The 14,482-nt window shown below is 41.6% G+C and overlaps 1 protein-coding gene across 10 annotated transcripts in view; it reads left to right on the top strand.

The window, feature by feature from the left end:
• GK (glycerol kinase) overlaps positions 1 to 14,482 on the top strand; it is an 88,471-nt gene that overhangs the window by 8,624 nt on the left and 65,365 nt on the right. For all 10 annotated transcript variants that reach the window (XM_013986029.2, XM_013986032.2, XM_021079415.1 and 7 more), the window contains 2 exon segments: positions 4,189 to 4,262; positions 8,474 to 8,580. In XM_013986029.2, coding sequence (XP_013841483.1) covers positions 4,189 to 4,262; positions 8,474 to 8,580 — 181 coding nt within the window.

The following is a 14,482-nucleotide window of genomic DNA, read 5'->3' on the forward strand; positions in this document are numbered from 1 at the left end:
AACTTGTAACCTGTCAACCTCGAGTATTCATCTCTTTTTGTCACTCCTTATATGCATCAAGGGCATATGCATTCATGCCCTTGAAGCATATGATTGCTCTAGTCAGTTGAATATCTCTCAGCAATGCACCTCATCATCCCATCCCCTCTGCTGCTGGCCCCCAAGGGGAGCCCTCTGGGCAACTTATCTGGATCTCTGCAGATAAATAGCTGCTCTCTTGGCCTCAGCTTAACTTCCCCCACTGTTCCCAGTTCCACAGGGACTCCCTTCTTTTCTACCTTAAATCTTAGCCTGGAAGTTACCTCTTCTGAGAGCCCCTCTCTGACCCCCACACATCTGGGTTGAGTGTCCTTACTCCTCTTTATAGCACTTATAGCCCTATGTCAGACAACCTCTTTGTATCTGCTGCCACTTCATGGGTGATGCAAAAGTCCTCATTCGTCTCAGTATGATTTTGTCCTGGAAAAGCACTGCATTGGTACTTAGAGAACCCAGAGTTTAACCTTGTTTATCAGTATTATCTAGTCTCTTAGAGCTCAGTATGAGAGCATTACGTGTGAAAATTTCTGACAAAATTTAAAGTTAAATACGTGGCTTGCATTTTCGATTTGCATTATATTTCTTTTGGATGGTGCCACACTAATGAAGTTGCAGATTCTAAAATATTAAATCTAAAGAAACATTCCACAGGGTAAACCTGGGGATTATCATACTAAGTGAAGTCAGACAGATACAGATATCATATGATATCACTTATATGTGGAATCTAAAAAAAGTGCAATATGAACTTATTTACAAAACAGAAACAGACTCACAGAGGAGTAAACAAACTTATGGTTACCAAAGGGGAAAGGGGGTGGGGAGGGATAAATTAGGAGATTGGGATTAGCAGAAACACCCTACTATTTATAAAATAAACAAGAACCTACTGTAGCGCAGGGAACTATATTCAGTAGCTCAATAACCTATAAGGGAAAATAATCTGAAAAAATATATGCATGACTGGAGTTCCCGTTGTGGTGCATTGGAAAGGAATCTAACTAATATCTGTGAGGATTTGTGTTTGATCCCTGGCCTCACTCAGTGGGTCGGGGATCTGGCAATGCCATGAGCTGTGGTGTAGATGTCAGACACGGTTCGGATCCCTCATTGCTGTGGCTGTGGTGGAGGCCAGCAGCTGTAGCTCTGATTTGACTCCTACCTGGGAACTTCCATATGCCGCACCTGCGGCCCTAAAAAGCAAAAAAAAAAAAAAAAAAAAAAAAGACAATCACTTTGCTGTACCTGAAACCAGCAACATTGTAAGTCAACTATACTTTAATAATAATAAAAAAAAAAGTGTCCCACAAACTTGGGAGTAATACAAAGTGTCAAATCCTAAATACCTAAAGGTGATACACATTTTCTCCTCAGATTCAGAGCTCTAAAGAAGTAGAGTGGTCCAGGCTCTACCCTGTTACATCCAAATGCTGTGTGATCAGATGACATCATACTCTAATACGGCACCTAGCATTTACCAAATTCCTTCACTTTTCCGTGCCCATTCCAAAGGCCTTTAAGCCGCTTTTTAGTGTGAGGATCCTGCAGTTAATCTAATTAAAACCAGGAAGTGATGGAAGAGGTATCTTCTCTTTATATAATCCCACAGGTTTGCTGTTGAGGTCTTTATAAATCCAGCCAACAAAAAGACACACCTTGTTTCTCATCCCAGAGCCTTTTGGGGACTTGAGTAGACTTTAGAGGCAGCAGTAACATGAAGAAAAATTATACAACTGTGGTTTCCTATTAGAGGTTTTCTGCCACATAACCATTTCCCATTTTATTTGATAGTTATTCCTCCTAATAAGTACCTCATAGACCATAGCTTTTTTTTTTTTTTTTTTTTTTTTTTTTGCCTTTTAGGGCCACACCTGCGGCATATGGAGGTTCCTAGGCTAGGCGTCCAATAATCAGAGCTACAGCTGCCAGCCTACACCACAGCCACAGCAATGCAGGATTGGAGCCACATCTGCAACCTATACCACAGCTCATGGCATTGCCAGATCCTTAACCCATTGAGCGAGGCCAGGGATCAAACCTGTAACCTTATGGTTCCTAGTCAGATTTGTTTCCATTGTGCCACAACCGGCACTCCCGACCCATGGTTTTTAGATATTCAACAAATACTTATTATCAACCCTATGTTAGGCACTGTTCTATGCCCCAGAGATAATACAGCCCATAAAACAGGTCAGATAGAGTGGACATCTTAGAGACATGACCCAATGTCAAGTTGTAAATTACCGGGATACTACATGGGCATCTGCCCAGTGCCTTTTATTTATGATGTGTCAAGTTAACCTTTGACCTGTAAGACATTTTATCTCCTCAAAGGACTTGAGAACTTGCCTTCTTTCTTTCATTATAATTATCAAGTCCTCCAAAAAATGTGATGTGTGTGGGGGGAGAGAGGGAGTAGCAAGCCAGCCCACCACGTGTTTTCCCTGATTATTTTCTCTTTCTTAGTCTTCATTCAGTGAGTAATTTTCCTCCCACAGGAAACCTAGACCCTGGAAACATTTTCTTAACTAATGGATGTGACCTTCCTGCTGCAATTACAGTGATTTTGGAAGTTAATTTTAATTAAAATATGAATCTGTACTCTTAAAGACTAAGTAATTTGATAAGTCTAGGTAGACCCAGGTGACAGACAATATATTTTTTAAAAGTTTGCTAACTTTTGGAAAAGTGTTGTCTTAGGAGTTCCCATTGTGGCTCAGCAGGTAATGAACCCAGCCAATATCCAGGAGGATGCAGGTTTGATCCCCAGTCTTGCTCAGTGGGTTAAGGATCTGGCGTTGCCATGAACCGTGGTATAGGTCGCGGACACAGCTCAGATCCCACTTTGTGGCTGTGGTGTAGGCTGGTGGCAGCTACAGCTCTAGACCCCTAGACTGGGAACTGCTGTATGCTTCGGATATGAACACCTCCCCCCAAAAAAAGTTGTTTTAGTGTTAAAATTGTAAATGCTTATATTGTACTTCTTTGGTAGCTTTCTTCCATTGGTTTTATTTATTTATTTTTCTTTTTTATGTATATATGTGTGTGTATATATATATATAATTTTTAAGTCATCCTTTAGTTTTAATGTTTTATAATCAGGGGTTAGGAATTCATGATAAGCATGCCACAGAGAGCACTCAGTTTGATGCCACCATGCACTTCTCCCCCTGCTGATGTGGTTTAACTCTTTTTTTTTTTTTTGTCTTTTTGCCATTTCTTGGGCCGCACCTGTGGCATATGGAGGTTCCCAGGCTAGGGGTCGAATCAGAGCTGTAGCCGCTGGCCTACGCCACAGCCACAGCAACGTGGGATCCGAGCCGCATCTGCAACCTACACCACAGCTCGCAGCAATGCCAGATCCTTATCCCACTGAGCGAGGCCAGGGATCGAACCCGAGACCTCATGGTTCCTAGTCAGATTCGTTAACCACTGAGCCATGACGGGAACTCCTGGTTTAACTCTTATAAGAGCTAGATGTGTCTGTTGCACTTCCCTCAAAAGAATTTACATAGCATGCTTCCCTGCCTAGGCATCTGTGACTCTTATTGTCTCCACATCCAAGATGGCTGCAGGATGAAAACTTCCACCAAGCTCTCTTTATTCTTGGTTTCCCTATTCTCTAAAAGAAATCCATACTATTAATTGGTTGATGTATTAAATTTCCTACCTCTGTAACCATTTTTTTTAAGAATAAGGAATTGCCTCTTTTACTTTAATAGATTTTATTTACTTCAGAAGTTAGTGCAGAAGCTACCTTATAACTTACATGATTCTATCCAAAGAGAAAGTGGAACATCTTATATAGCATTTCATCTGATTGGACTTTTTCTATCAGTGACTAAGAACTTCAGTTACAAAATAACTTTTTTTTTTTTTTTTTTTAGGGCCATACCCATGGCATATGGAAGTTCCCAGTCTAGGGGTAGAATTGGAGCTGCAGCTGCTGGCCTACACAGCAGCTCAAAGCAACACTGAATCCTTAACCCACTGAGTGAGGCCAAGGATCAAACCTGCATCCTCATGGATACATCCTCAGCAGTTCATTACCGTTGAGCCATGACGGGAACTCCCACAAAATAACTTATTAACTGTCTTTGCTCTCTACCTGCATTTTTACCCTAATATAGCTGTTTTTTTTTTTTTCAGGTTTTCAACTCAAAAACAGCTGAACTACTTAGTCATCATCAAGTAGAACTAAAACAAGAGTTTCCAAAAGAAGGGTAGGTTTCTTAATTTAATATGTAAAGATATATCATGTTTCTTAGTCCATCTCACCACACCTGCCCTATGCCTTTGTAAACTTGACCAAACACCCGCCTGAGAAGATTTGAAGGATTAGTCAAGAAAAGAAGCAGTAATTTGGTAACTCAGCAAATTATGATTTATGGCTTAGGAATTGGATGACAGAAAAGGTAGGGATAATAAAATAATAAAGCAAAGGGGTATTAGATATCAGAAATTCTGCATTGACCTTGAAGTCATTTAGTTCTGTGTCTCCATCACTGCCAAATTGCTGCCTTGCAGATTTGAGTGTAAGGGGTTTGTTGTTGTTGTTGTTGTTGTTGTTGTTGTTGTTGTTGGGTTTTTGGTTTTTTTTTTTGTCTTTTTGCCTTTTCTAGGGCCGCTTCCCATGGCATATGGAGGTTCCCAGGCTAGGGGTCTAATCGGAGCTGTAGCCAGAGGCCTACGCCAGAGCCACAGTAATGCGGGATCCGAGCCACGTCTGCAACCTACACCTCTCAGCTCACGGCAACGCCGGATCCTTAACCCACCGAGCAAGGCAGGAAAGGAACCCGCAACCTCATGGCTCCCAGTCGGATTCATTAACCACTGAGCCACGACGGGAATTCCCTAAGGGTTTTTTAAATAAAGATCTGTTTTTAAAAAAGCATTCTTATATCTTATCATCTAACACTAAAATCATCCTTTTGGGGAATAATGTTCATACGTAGTAATTGTGATACTACTACATATGTTATATGTATTATATAATATGTATACAAGTATTATACAGTATTTTTTTAATTTAATATTTATGATACAACCACTTTGAAAAACTGTGTGGCAGTTTCTTATAAAATGAATATGCATCTGTAGCATTCTCCTCTTAGGGATTTATCCAAGAGGAAAGAAAGTATATAGAAGGACTTATCTCCATGAATGTTTATAGCAGCTTTGTTTGTCATAGCCCAAACTGGAAGCCCCTCAAATGTCTGCCAAACGTAGAACAATAACAACGAAATACTGTTCCAGCAGTTTTTAAAAAGTGACCTGATATATGCAGCAACATGGTTGACTCTCTTTGATATCATGGAATGTGAAAAAAGCCGGCCACAAAAAAACACATCCTGCATGGTTCTATCTGAAATTCAAGAAGAGGCTAAACTAATCTAGGGTGATGGAAATTCAAACAGTGGTTGCCTGTAAAGTGTGTGATTGACTTGCAAGGGGCACAAAAGAACTTTCCAGAGTGATAGGAATATTCTGTGTCTTGACTAGGGTTTCGGTTAGTTTCATATATACATTTGTTAAAACTCCACAAACTGCTATGTTCACTTTGATTGAAAGTGAGAAAAGAAAAAAAGTAGAATCTTACTAAATTTTCCATTTAAAGTGTCCTCTTGGAGTTCCCATCGTGGCGCAGTGGTTAACAAATCCAACTAGGAACCATGAGGTTTCGGGTTTGATCCCTGCCCTTGCTCAGTGGGATCCAGCAATGGCGTGAGCTGTGGTGTGGGTCGCAGACGAGGCTCAGATCCTGTGTTGCTGTGGCTCTGGCGTAGGCCGGTGGCTGCAGCTCCGATTAGACCCCTACCCTGGGAACCTCCATATGCCTTGGGAGCGGCTCAAGAAAAAGGCAAAAAGATAAAATAAATAAATAAATAAAGTGTACTGTTGTGTTTTACAGAATTCCTTTGTTTAATAATAAAAGCTATTGAATATCCAATCTCTTGAGATAGACCATGATGGAAAATAATATAAAAAAAGGGAATATGTATATATATATATATATATATATATATATGCATGACTGGATCATTTTGCTATATAGCAGAAATTGGCACAGCATTGTAAATCAGCTATATTTAAATTTTTTAAAAAAGCTATTGATATGTTACTGGCATTAGAATGACCATCCGCAGGCCTGATCCCAGTGCAGTTTGGAGAAAGTATAGCTAGTCTTGGAGGGGTGAAAATTAGAACTATGTGGCAAGAGATTGGGTTTTTGGAAAAATAAATTATTTTTCCAAATAATTACTTAGAGTCAGAGCTCAAAGTTCAGGAATGCTGGGCAGGCCTGAGGAAGGCAGAAAAGAAAGGCATTTGGAATTCCCTTGCTACTTTCCAGAGAAAGTGTAGGATTCTTTTAACTTGTATCACTTCTACTTTTGAATTTCCTCAGTCACCATTTGTTTCTCCCAGGTATTTTTCTTTGTCATTTATTATGAACCTTTTATCCTTCTGAGGTCATTGTACCTTAACCACAATTTCCCTGGTTGAGTCTGAAAACTTGGACCAGTTACTTGTCTACTTGAAATAGTTACTGCAGGGAATTTAAAAATTTCCCCCTAAATTCTAACAAAATATTTTGTTTTATTTTATTTTATTTATTTATTTATTTTTTTTGTCTTTTTGCCATTTCTTGGTCTGCTCTCGCAGCATATGGAGGTTCCCAGAGCCACAGCAACTCGGGATCCGAGCCGCGTCTGCGACCTACACCACAGCTCACGGCAACGCCGGATCTTTAACCCACTGAGCAAGGGCAGGGATCGAACCCGCAACCTCATGGTTCCTAGTCGGATTCGTTAACCACTGCGCCACCACGGGAACTCCTAACAAAATATTTTAGAACAGAGAATGGTAAAAGAGCTTAGCATGCTTATTTGACTTTTTAGAATTAGTCTTGCCTTATAAATAAATACATAAATGGGGAGTTCCCATTGTGGTGCAGCAGAAATGAATCTGGCTAGTATCCATGAGGATGCAGGTTCAGTCCCTGGCTCTGCTCAGTTTGGGGATCCAGCGTTGCCGTGAGCTGTGATGTAGGTTGCAGATGCGGCTCATATCTGGCATTGCTGTGGCTCTGATTTGACCCCTAGCTTGGGAACTTCCATATGCAGCAAGTGCAGCCCTAAAAAATCAAAAAATAAAATTAAAAATAAATATATAAGTAAATAAATAAGGAAATATATCAATGCATCGAAAGAATAATATCCATATATATATTCTGGTTTTTTTGGTTTTTTTTTTTTTTTTTTTTTGGCTGCACATAAGACATGGATGTTCCTAGGCCAGGGATGGAACCCATACCACAGCAGTGACCCAAGCCACAGCAATGGCGACACTGGATCCTCAACCTGCTGAGCCACAAGGGAACTCCTCATTAGTCACTTTTTTTGTCTTTTTGCCTTTTTAGGGCCACACCCACAGCATATAGAAGTTCTCAGGCTAGGGGTCGAATTGGAGCTGCAGCCTCCAGCCTACACCACAGCCACAGCAATGCCAGATCCAAGCTATATCTGCAACCTACACCACAGTTCATGGCAACATTCAACCCACTAAGTGAGGCCAGGGATCGAACCCTTATCCTCATGGGTACTAGTTGGGTTCGTTAACTGCTGAGCCATGATGGGAACTCCCTCATCAGTCATTTCTAAACAGATTAGATAGGAATTCCCTTATGGTAAGCACATTAAGGATCTGGCATTGTCACTGTAGCAGCTTGATTTGCTGCTGTGGCATGGGTTCCATTCCCTAGCCTGGGAACCTACTTCCACATGCCTTGGGTACAGCCAGAAAGAAAAAAGAAATGACTAATGGCTAGAGAAATAAGAAGAGAGTTTATCAGAATTAATCAAAACCACAGGATATAAAGAATTGGGGAGGAGTTCCATCGTGGCTCACTGGTTGATGAACCCAACTAGCATACATGAGGATGCAGGTTAGATCCCTGGCCCTGCTCAGTGGGTTAAGGATCTGGCATTGCTGTGAGCTGTGGTGTAGGTCTCTGATGTGGCTCAGATCCTGCTTTGCTGTGGCTCTGGTGTAGGCCAGCGGCTACAGCTCTGATTCGACCCCTCTCCTGGGAACCTCTACATGCCTCTGGTGCAGCCCTGAAAAGGCAAAAAGACAAAAGAAAGAATTGGGGAATGTCTTACTGGATTTTGATTTAAAAACAGGTGGAATATTTGCTACTCGTGGCCTGGTATTACCATCTTTCAAATGTTTAATTACTGTCTGAGGAATAATAAAAGTGTAAGGGAAATACACTTTCTTATAAATCATTTCCTCAGAATATTGGATGTGCTTTGCTTATCTGATTTTCTTTCATTTGTGCAGCCACACCCTCATAAGTGTACATCTCTAGAGAAATAAATTATATCTGTTTTGCTTTCTTGTGAACTAACCAAATGCATTCTTTTGTTTAAAGATGGGTGGAACAGGACCCTAAGGAAATTCTGAATTCTGTATATGAGTGTATAGAGAAAACCTGTGAGAAACTTGGACAGCTCAATATTGATATTTCCAACATAAAAGGTATCTTTAATATTTTACTCTATATGTGATTGTCTCAATCAAATTCTTTCCTTCGTTCATCACATACTTGAGTGCCTGTGCAGTGTCAAGTGTTTTTGTGAGAATTGAGACTATAACAATAAACAGGAAGATCACGTCCCTATTTTCACAAAGCTTTTGTTATGGTGAGGGTGAGACCAACAGTAAGAACAGACAAACACCAGCTAATTTCAGGAGCAGATAAATTCTGTGTGGAAATTAAAACCGAGTGATATGGTAGAGTGTGCCTAGAGAGGCTTGCTTTAGATTGGACAGCCAGAAAAGGCCTCTCTGAGGAGGTGACACTTTTGCTGAGGGCTCAAGGACCAAAAGGTGCCAGCCATGCAAATAATACCTGAGGGAAGCATGTTTGAGGAAAAGGAAGCAGCACGTACAAAGGCCCTGAGGTAGGGGTAAGCTTGGCCCGTTTCTGGATCAGAAAGAGCAGCATATCAAAAATAGAGTAAAAGAAGGGTGACCAGTTCCTACTGACACCCCTTATCCACCCTGTGGTGACCACGTCTGCAACCTACACCACAGGGTGGGTAAGGGATGTCAGTAGGAACTGAAATCTGGGAAGTGGATATGGCCTTGTCAGCCACAGTTAAGAGTTTGGACGTTATTCTTAGTGTTACAGGGAACTTAAGCAAGATGATAGGGGATGACAGGATCTGACTTGCAATTTAAAAACAACTTCCTGGTTGCTGTGTGGAGCAGTGTGGACAGAAAAAAAAAAAATAACCCAGTCGTCTAAAATTGATAGGCTCTGGAGTTCCTGTTGTGATACAGTGAAAACAACCCAACTAGTATCCATGAGGACACAGATTCGTTCCTTGGCTTCACTCATTGGGTTAAGGATCCGGCTTTGCCATGAGCTGTGGTGTAGGTCACAGACGTGGCTCGGATCTGGCATTGCTGTGGCTATGATGTAGGCCAGCAGTGCTAGCTCGGATTTAACCCTCAGCCTGGGAACCTACATATGCCGCAAGTGCAGCCTTAAAATCAAAAGACAGCAAGAAAGACCCATGTATGACTTGATATTAACAGTTTTTTTATATCCTATCCTCAGTTTATCCCTACATGTAAATGAAGTACTTCTTTATTTTTTGTGTGTCTTTTTTTGTCTCATTAGGGCCGTACCTGTGGCATATGGAGGTTCCCAGGCTAGGGGTCTAACCAGAGCTATAGCTGCCGGCCTACACCAGGGCCACTGCAATGCCAGATCTGAACTGCGTCTGCAACCTACACCACAGGTCACAGCAATGCCGGATCCTTAACCCACTGAGCAAGGCCAGGGATCAAACCCAAAACCTCATGGTTCCTAGTCAGATTTGTTTCCGCTGTGCCACGACAGGAACTCCTAAATGAAGAACTTCTAACGTAAGAGTTCCATTCACTAAGTTTTAGATGAGTTGTGTGTCAAAGTGATTGTTGGTCAGTTTCCTTGAATTGTCCTCACAGCTTTCATATTCTAACCAATGTAAACATGTAAGAGGCATTCAGTAGCACACTCTCTCATCAAAATATCCATTACCAGTGACTAAATAGCTAAAGTAGCTAAATGCCATGTCTCAACATATGTTCCAGAGCCATTGCCCATGATTTTGACCTCATTCTACCTCCCTTACAGGTAGGGTAGGCTGCAGTGTGTTGGCTTTTTGGACCTACTCAGGTGCCATTCTTTTTTTCTCTTGTCATTGTGAAGATGACACGTAACTCCAGTCCAAGTGACTTGTCTTCCACTTGCCCTGTCTGTAAGAATCCTGAACACACAGCTCTCTGCTCTACACTCTTCTGTGTCTGGCCAGTGTGAAACCTATACCTGAACCAAAGTGACCCAGCACTGCCTTCTCAACCACTATGGCCAAGAAAGAGAACGATCCACAAGCTCCTCCATACCAGGCCAGTTATGTTAAATACTTTTTCCCTGATAATTTATTGAATTGGCACTGCCTAGGGCCAAGCTTTTGCTTGCCTCTGTAGAACTGCATATCAGAGAACCCTGATGCTGTAAGGGATCTTCCATCACCTAGACCTGGCTGCAGATGATGGGGAAAGGACCTACTGAAGGTCATGTAGCTATTTCGTGGCAGAAAACATGAAAGCACAGCTGCCCTGTCTTCTGGTCCATTGCTTTTTTGAGCCACACTGATGGTAATCTCAAAAACCACTTCAGTTTTTAGTTCCATTGTGGCAGATCAATGCATTTTTTTTTCCAGCTGGAGAATGATTCATTTATTGTCTTATCTAAACAATCATTGAGTTCATTATAGCTGGTTGTATTTCTTTTGCACATTCCAGTTTCATTGGTTTTAGTCGTTCTCATCTGTTAATTTGTTGATTTCAGGTCCCTATGAACAATGCCTCCAAAATTAAAGTTCACTTTCCAGTTTAACAGCTCACATGTGCCCAAGACAAGTAAATAGGCTGCTTCTTTCCTTCTTGGAGAGCCTGTCACTGGACTGAAGGAAATACCAAATATAAAGAGTTACAATACCAGACACTCTCATTCATCCTCTCTCATATGATACAAGCAAAACAAACATACACTGTTACAAAGCTGAGAGCCTAAACTCCTCAGTGATTAGATAGTAGCTCTCATTCGCTTAGAGAACAGAGAAACCCCTACACCCGCTGCCTCCCCCTACCCAACATACCCACACATTTTCCTTCACCTCTCAGACTCTCAGCAGTCTCGGAGAGGTACTCTTTCTCTGAACAAACCTCCTAGCAGTGGTCACATCTCATTTGCAGTTGTTATAACTTGCCACAGGCACACATCCTCCAGAGACTGCTTTCTTTAAAAGCTTTATACCAGAAATCCCACTGTGGCTCAGCAGTAACAAACCTAACTAGTATCCATGAGGATGCAGGTTCAATCCCTAGCCTCACTCAGTGGGTTAAGGAGTCAGCGTTGCTGTGAGCTGTGGTGTAGCTCACAGACGTGGCTCAGATCTGGTGTTGCTGTGGTTGTCCCCTAGCCTGGGAACTTCCATATGCAACAGTCACAAGCACACACACACACACACACACACACACACACACACAGTTTTATACCTCTTCCTGCATGGCTCTCTTAGTAGTCCCAGAGCCTTGCTCTGGGGTTCCTGTTATTTTGCTATGGGTGTTACGGGGGGGGGGGGTTGGTTTGTTGGTTTTTTCCCAGAAATGTGTTCCAATTATAAATTATGATTTTATTTTTCAATAAGGATGCATGTCATCCATAATTCTACCAAGACAGCAATGATAACATTATGCAGTATTTCCAAAGCCTTTTCCCACCAGGTCTGTTTCCTTAACTATGATTATAACTTGTCACAGGTAATATTAAGCAAAATTTAACTAGATTTCAAATATAGCATTTAACTAGCTAGTAAAATTACTCTCGTTTTTAAATGTCTGGGAGGGGAGGCTGATTTTACTAGTGACAGTCAGTGTTGAGAAAAACATCCCCTGAAAAAAAAAACACATGAGTGAAGCATGAAACTGCTATATACACTAGTAGTACATTAAGCTTTATATGTGCCAGTGGTTATAGTATCTGCAGCCAGAAGACTGCAAGGCCAGGAAATATATACTTTATGCATGTCACTTTCAGATGCTCTTAAATGGCAGGTGAACTAGCATGGAGAATTATAAAACCCAAATGTTATTCTGAGAAGGAGGGAATTAAAATTGGGAACTATTGGGAGTTCCCGTCATGGCTCAATGGTTAATGAATCCCACCAGGAACCATGAGGTTGCAGGTTCAATCCCTGACCTTGCTTAGTGGGTTAAGGATCTGGTGTTGCCATGAGCTGTAGTGTAGGTGATAGATGTGGCTTGGATCTGGTGTTGCTGTGGCTGTGGTGTAGGCCAGCAGCAACAGCTCCGATTGGAACCCTAGCCTGGTAACCCCCATATGATGTGGGTGCAGCCCTAGAAAAAGACAAAAAGACAAAAAATAAAAAATAAGATAAATAAAATAAAATTGGGAACTATTAAGAAAAAGCACCTGTGTTTGGATTAGCAGTAAGAAAAAAATTTTCTTTAAGAAACAGAAAAGCATGGAGGATTTTAGGGTACAAATGATAAGAAGTTGGCACGTTGAAGAAGTTCAGAGGCACTGCCTAAGGCCTGTGTCAGGAGAAACTAGTACCAGACATGTGTTTGTGGCTGGAAGAGAATCCTGAGATGCTGTTTTACTGGACTTTGATTGTCTGCAAGAAAAGCAATTTTACTTGGCACAAAGGAACTGAATTAAGATAGGGAAGAAGGAGTGGTTAGAGTGGAACCTGTGACCAGTGAATCAGACAGAAATAGCTCTAGATAATGTTCTCTATGCCAGTTAGAATGAGCCAGTAAAGTTCAGAATACAAAGAATGAGCCAATAAAGAAAGGTGGTGTGAGGGGCGTAGAAGAGCACCTCAAGGATTTCAGCTGAGGAAGCAGCCAGCTAGTTAATGGAACATTAATGGGCTGGGGGAGAATAGTAGAGTTTAGTGGACCATGAATTCACCCTGAGCCTTCACTGGCAAGCTGTCACGTACAGTGTTCACAATACTGTACTTTAACAACCATTGCGCCAAGGACTGACTGAGCTCTCTGGCCTCTGCTGTGCCCACAGTGCTGTTGCGGGATTCCCTTATGGGTCTTGCTTAGCTACCTCCCATTTTTGTGGGGGGGAGGGCGGGGGGGGATTCTGTGACTGGTACTCCACTCTCTGTATAACAATAATGACAACAGTGAATGACAGCAGTAAGTAACATTTATTGAGCGGTTACTATGTGCCAGGCACTGTTTTAATGTGCATTAACTCAGGGATTCCTTTTTCTAATCCTGTAAGGTAGAAACTATTTTTATCTCCATTTTACAGAAGCTAAAACTAAGACCTAGGGTCGCGTTGCTTGGAAGCAGAGGAGTTGGAATTTGAAGCCGAGCCATCTGGCTTCAGAGCCTGAGTTCTGTTGAATAGCGCAATCCCCATTTCAGCAGACAGCCTTGTGTGCTACCTCACAGAGAAAGCTGAGGCTCTGGGATCCTCATTCTTCACCTTCCTATCCCTGTACTTAATGTCTGGATCTCTTACCCCCTTCTTCCACCTGAATATTAATCCCATCCCCTCCTGTCACTATAACAATTAAGACCATGTCCTGTTGATTTCTGGCCCCCTTGTCCCCCACATTCTCTTTTCCTCCTTTATTCGTATAATTCTTTATCTTCTGTTAAAAAAAAAATCTTTTCCTCTTATCCTACACCTTTAAGTTTCCTGATAGTAGAATCTGATTCATTCTTGTACCTCTGGAAAATATGTAAAATGAAGTAAGTCAATCTGCATTGGATAAAGATAATTTGGAACAAGGGAGTTGCTGATCCCCCTCAGCTTTCTGCTGGTCCAAGCATTCCTATAGTGTTTTATTCTGTGTGTACAGCCTGAGTAGTATGGACAGAGAGGTACATGTTCCTAAGAGAGGTGATGAAGGGACTTTAAACCATGCCATATGGAGGCAGGGCCAGTGGAAGAAAATTGCATTGTTTAGCCTTCACAGGGGAAGAGAAGACTAGAGGGACAAAATAACTGCTTAAAGTGTGAAAGGCTGACATGCAGAAGAAGGATTAACTTTATTCTATCTCCAAAGAATATAGCAAAGATGAATAGGTGGAAGAAATGAGGAAAAGGGTTTTTTTTTTCCTTTTTAATTTTTGGCCACAGTATACAGTGGCCTGATGTGGGATATCAGTTCCCAGACCAAGGATTGAACCTGGGCCACAGCTGTAAAAACTCCAAGTCTGAACCACTAGACCACCAGGGAACTCCCAGGGATTTGTTTTTAATAGCAAAGCTGGACAGTGGAGATCGGTTTGCCTGGAGAGGTAGCAAGTATATAGTCACTAGAAGCTCTGT

This window comes from Sus scrofa, chromosome X (genome assembly GCF_000003025.6).
Source record: "Sus scrofa isolate TJ Tabasco breed Duroc chromosome X, Sscrofa11.1, whole genome shotgun sequence".
In the NCBI taxonomy this organism is placed as follows: Eukaryota; Metazoa; Chordata; class Mammalia; order Artiodactyla; family Suidae; genus Sus; species Sus scrofa.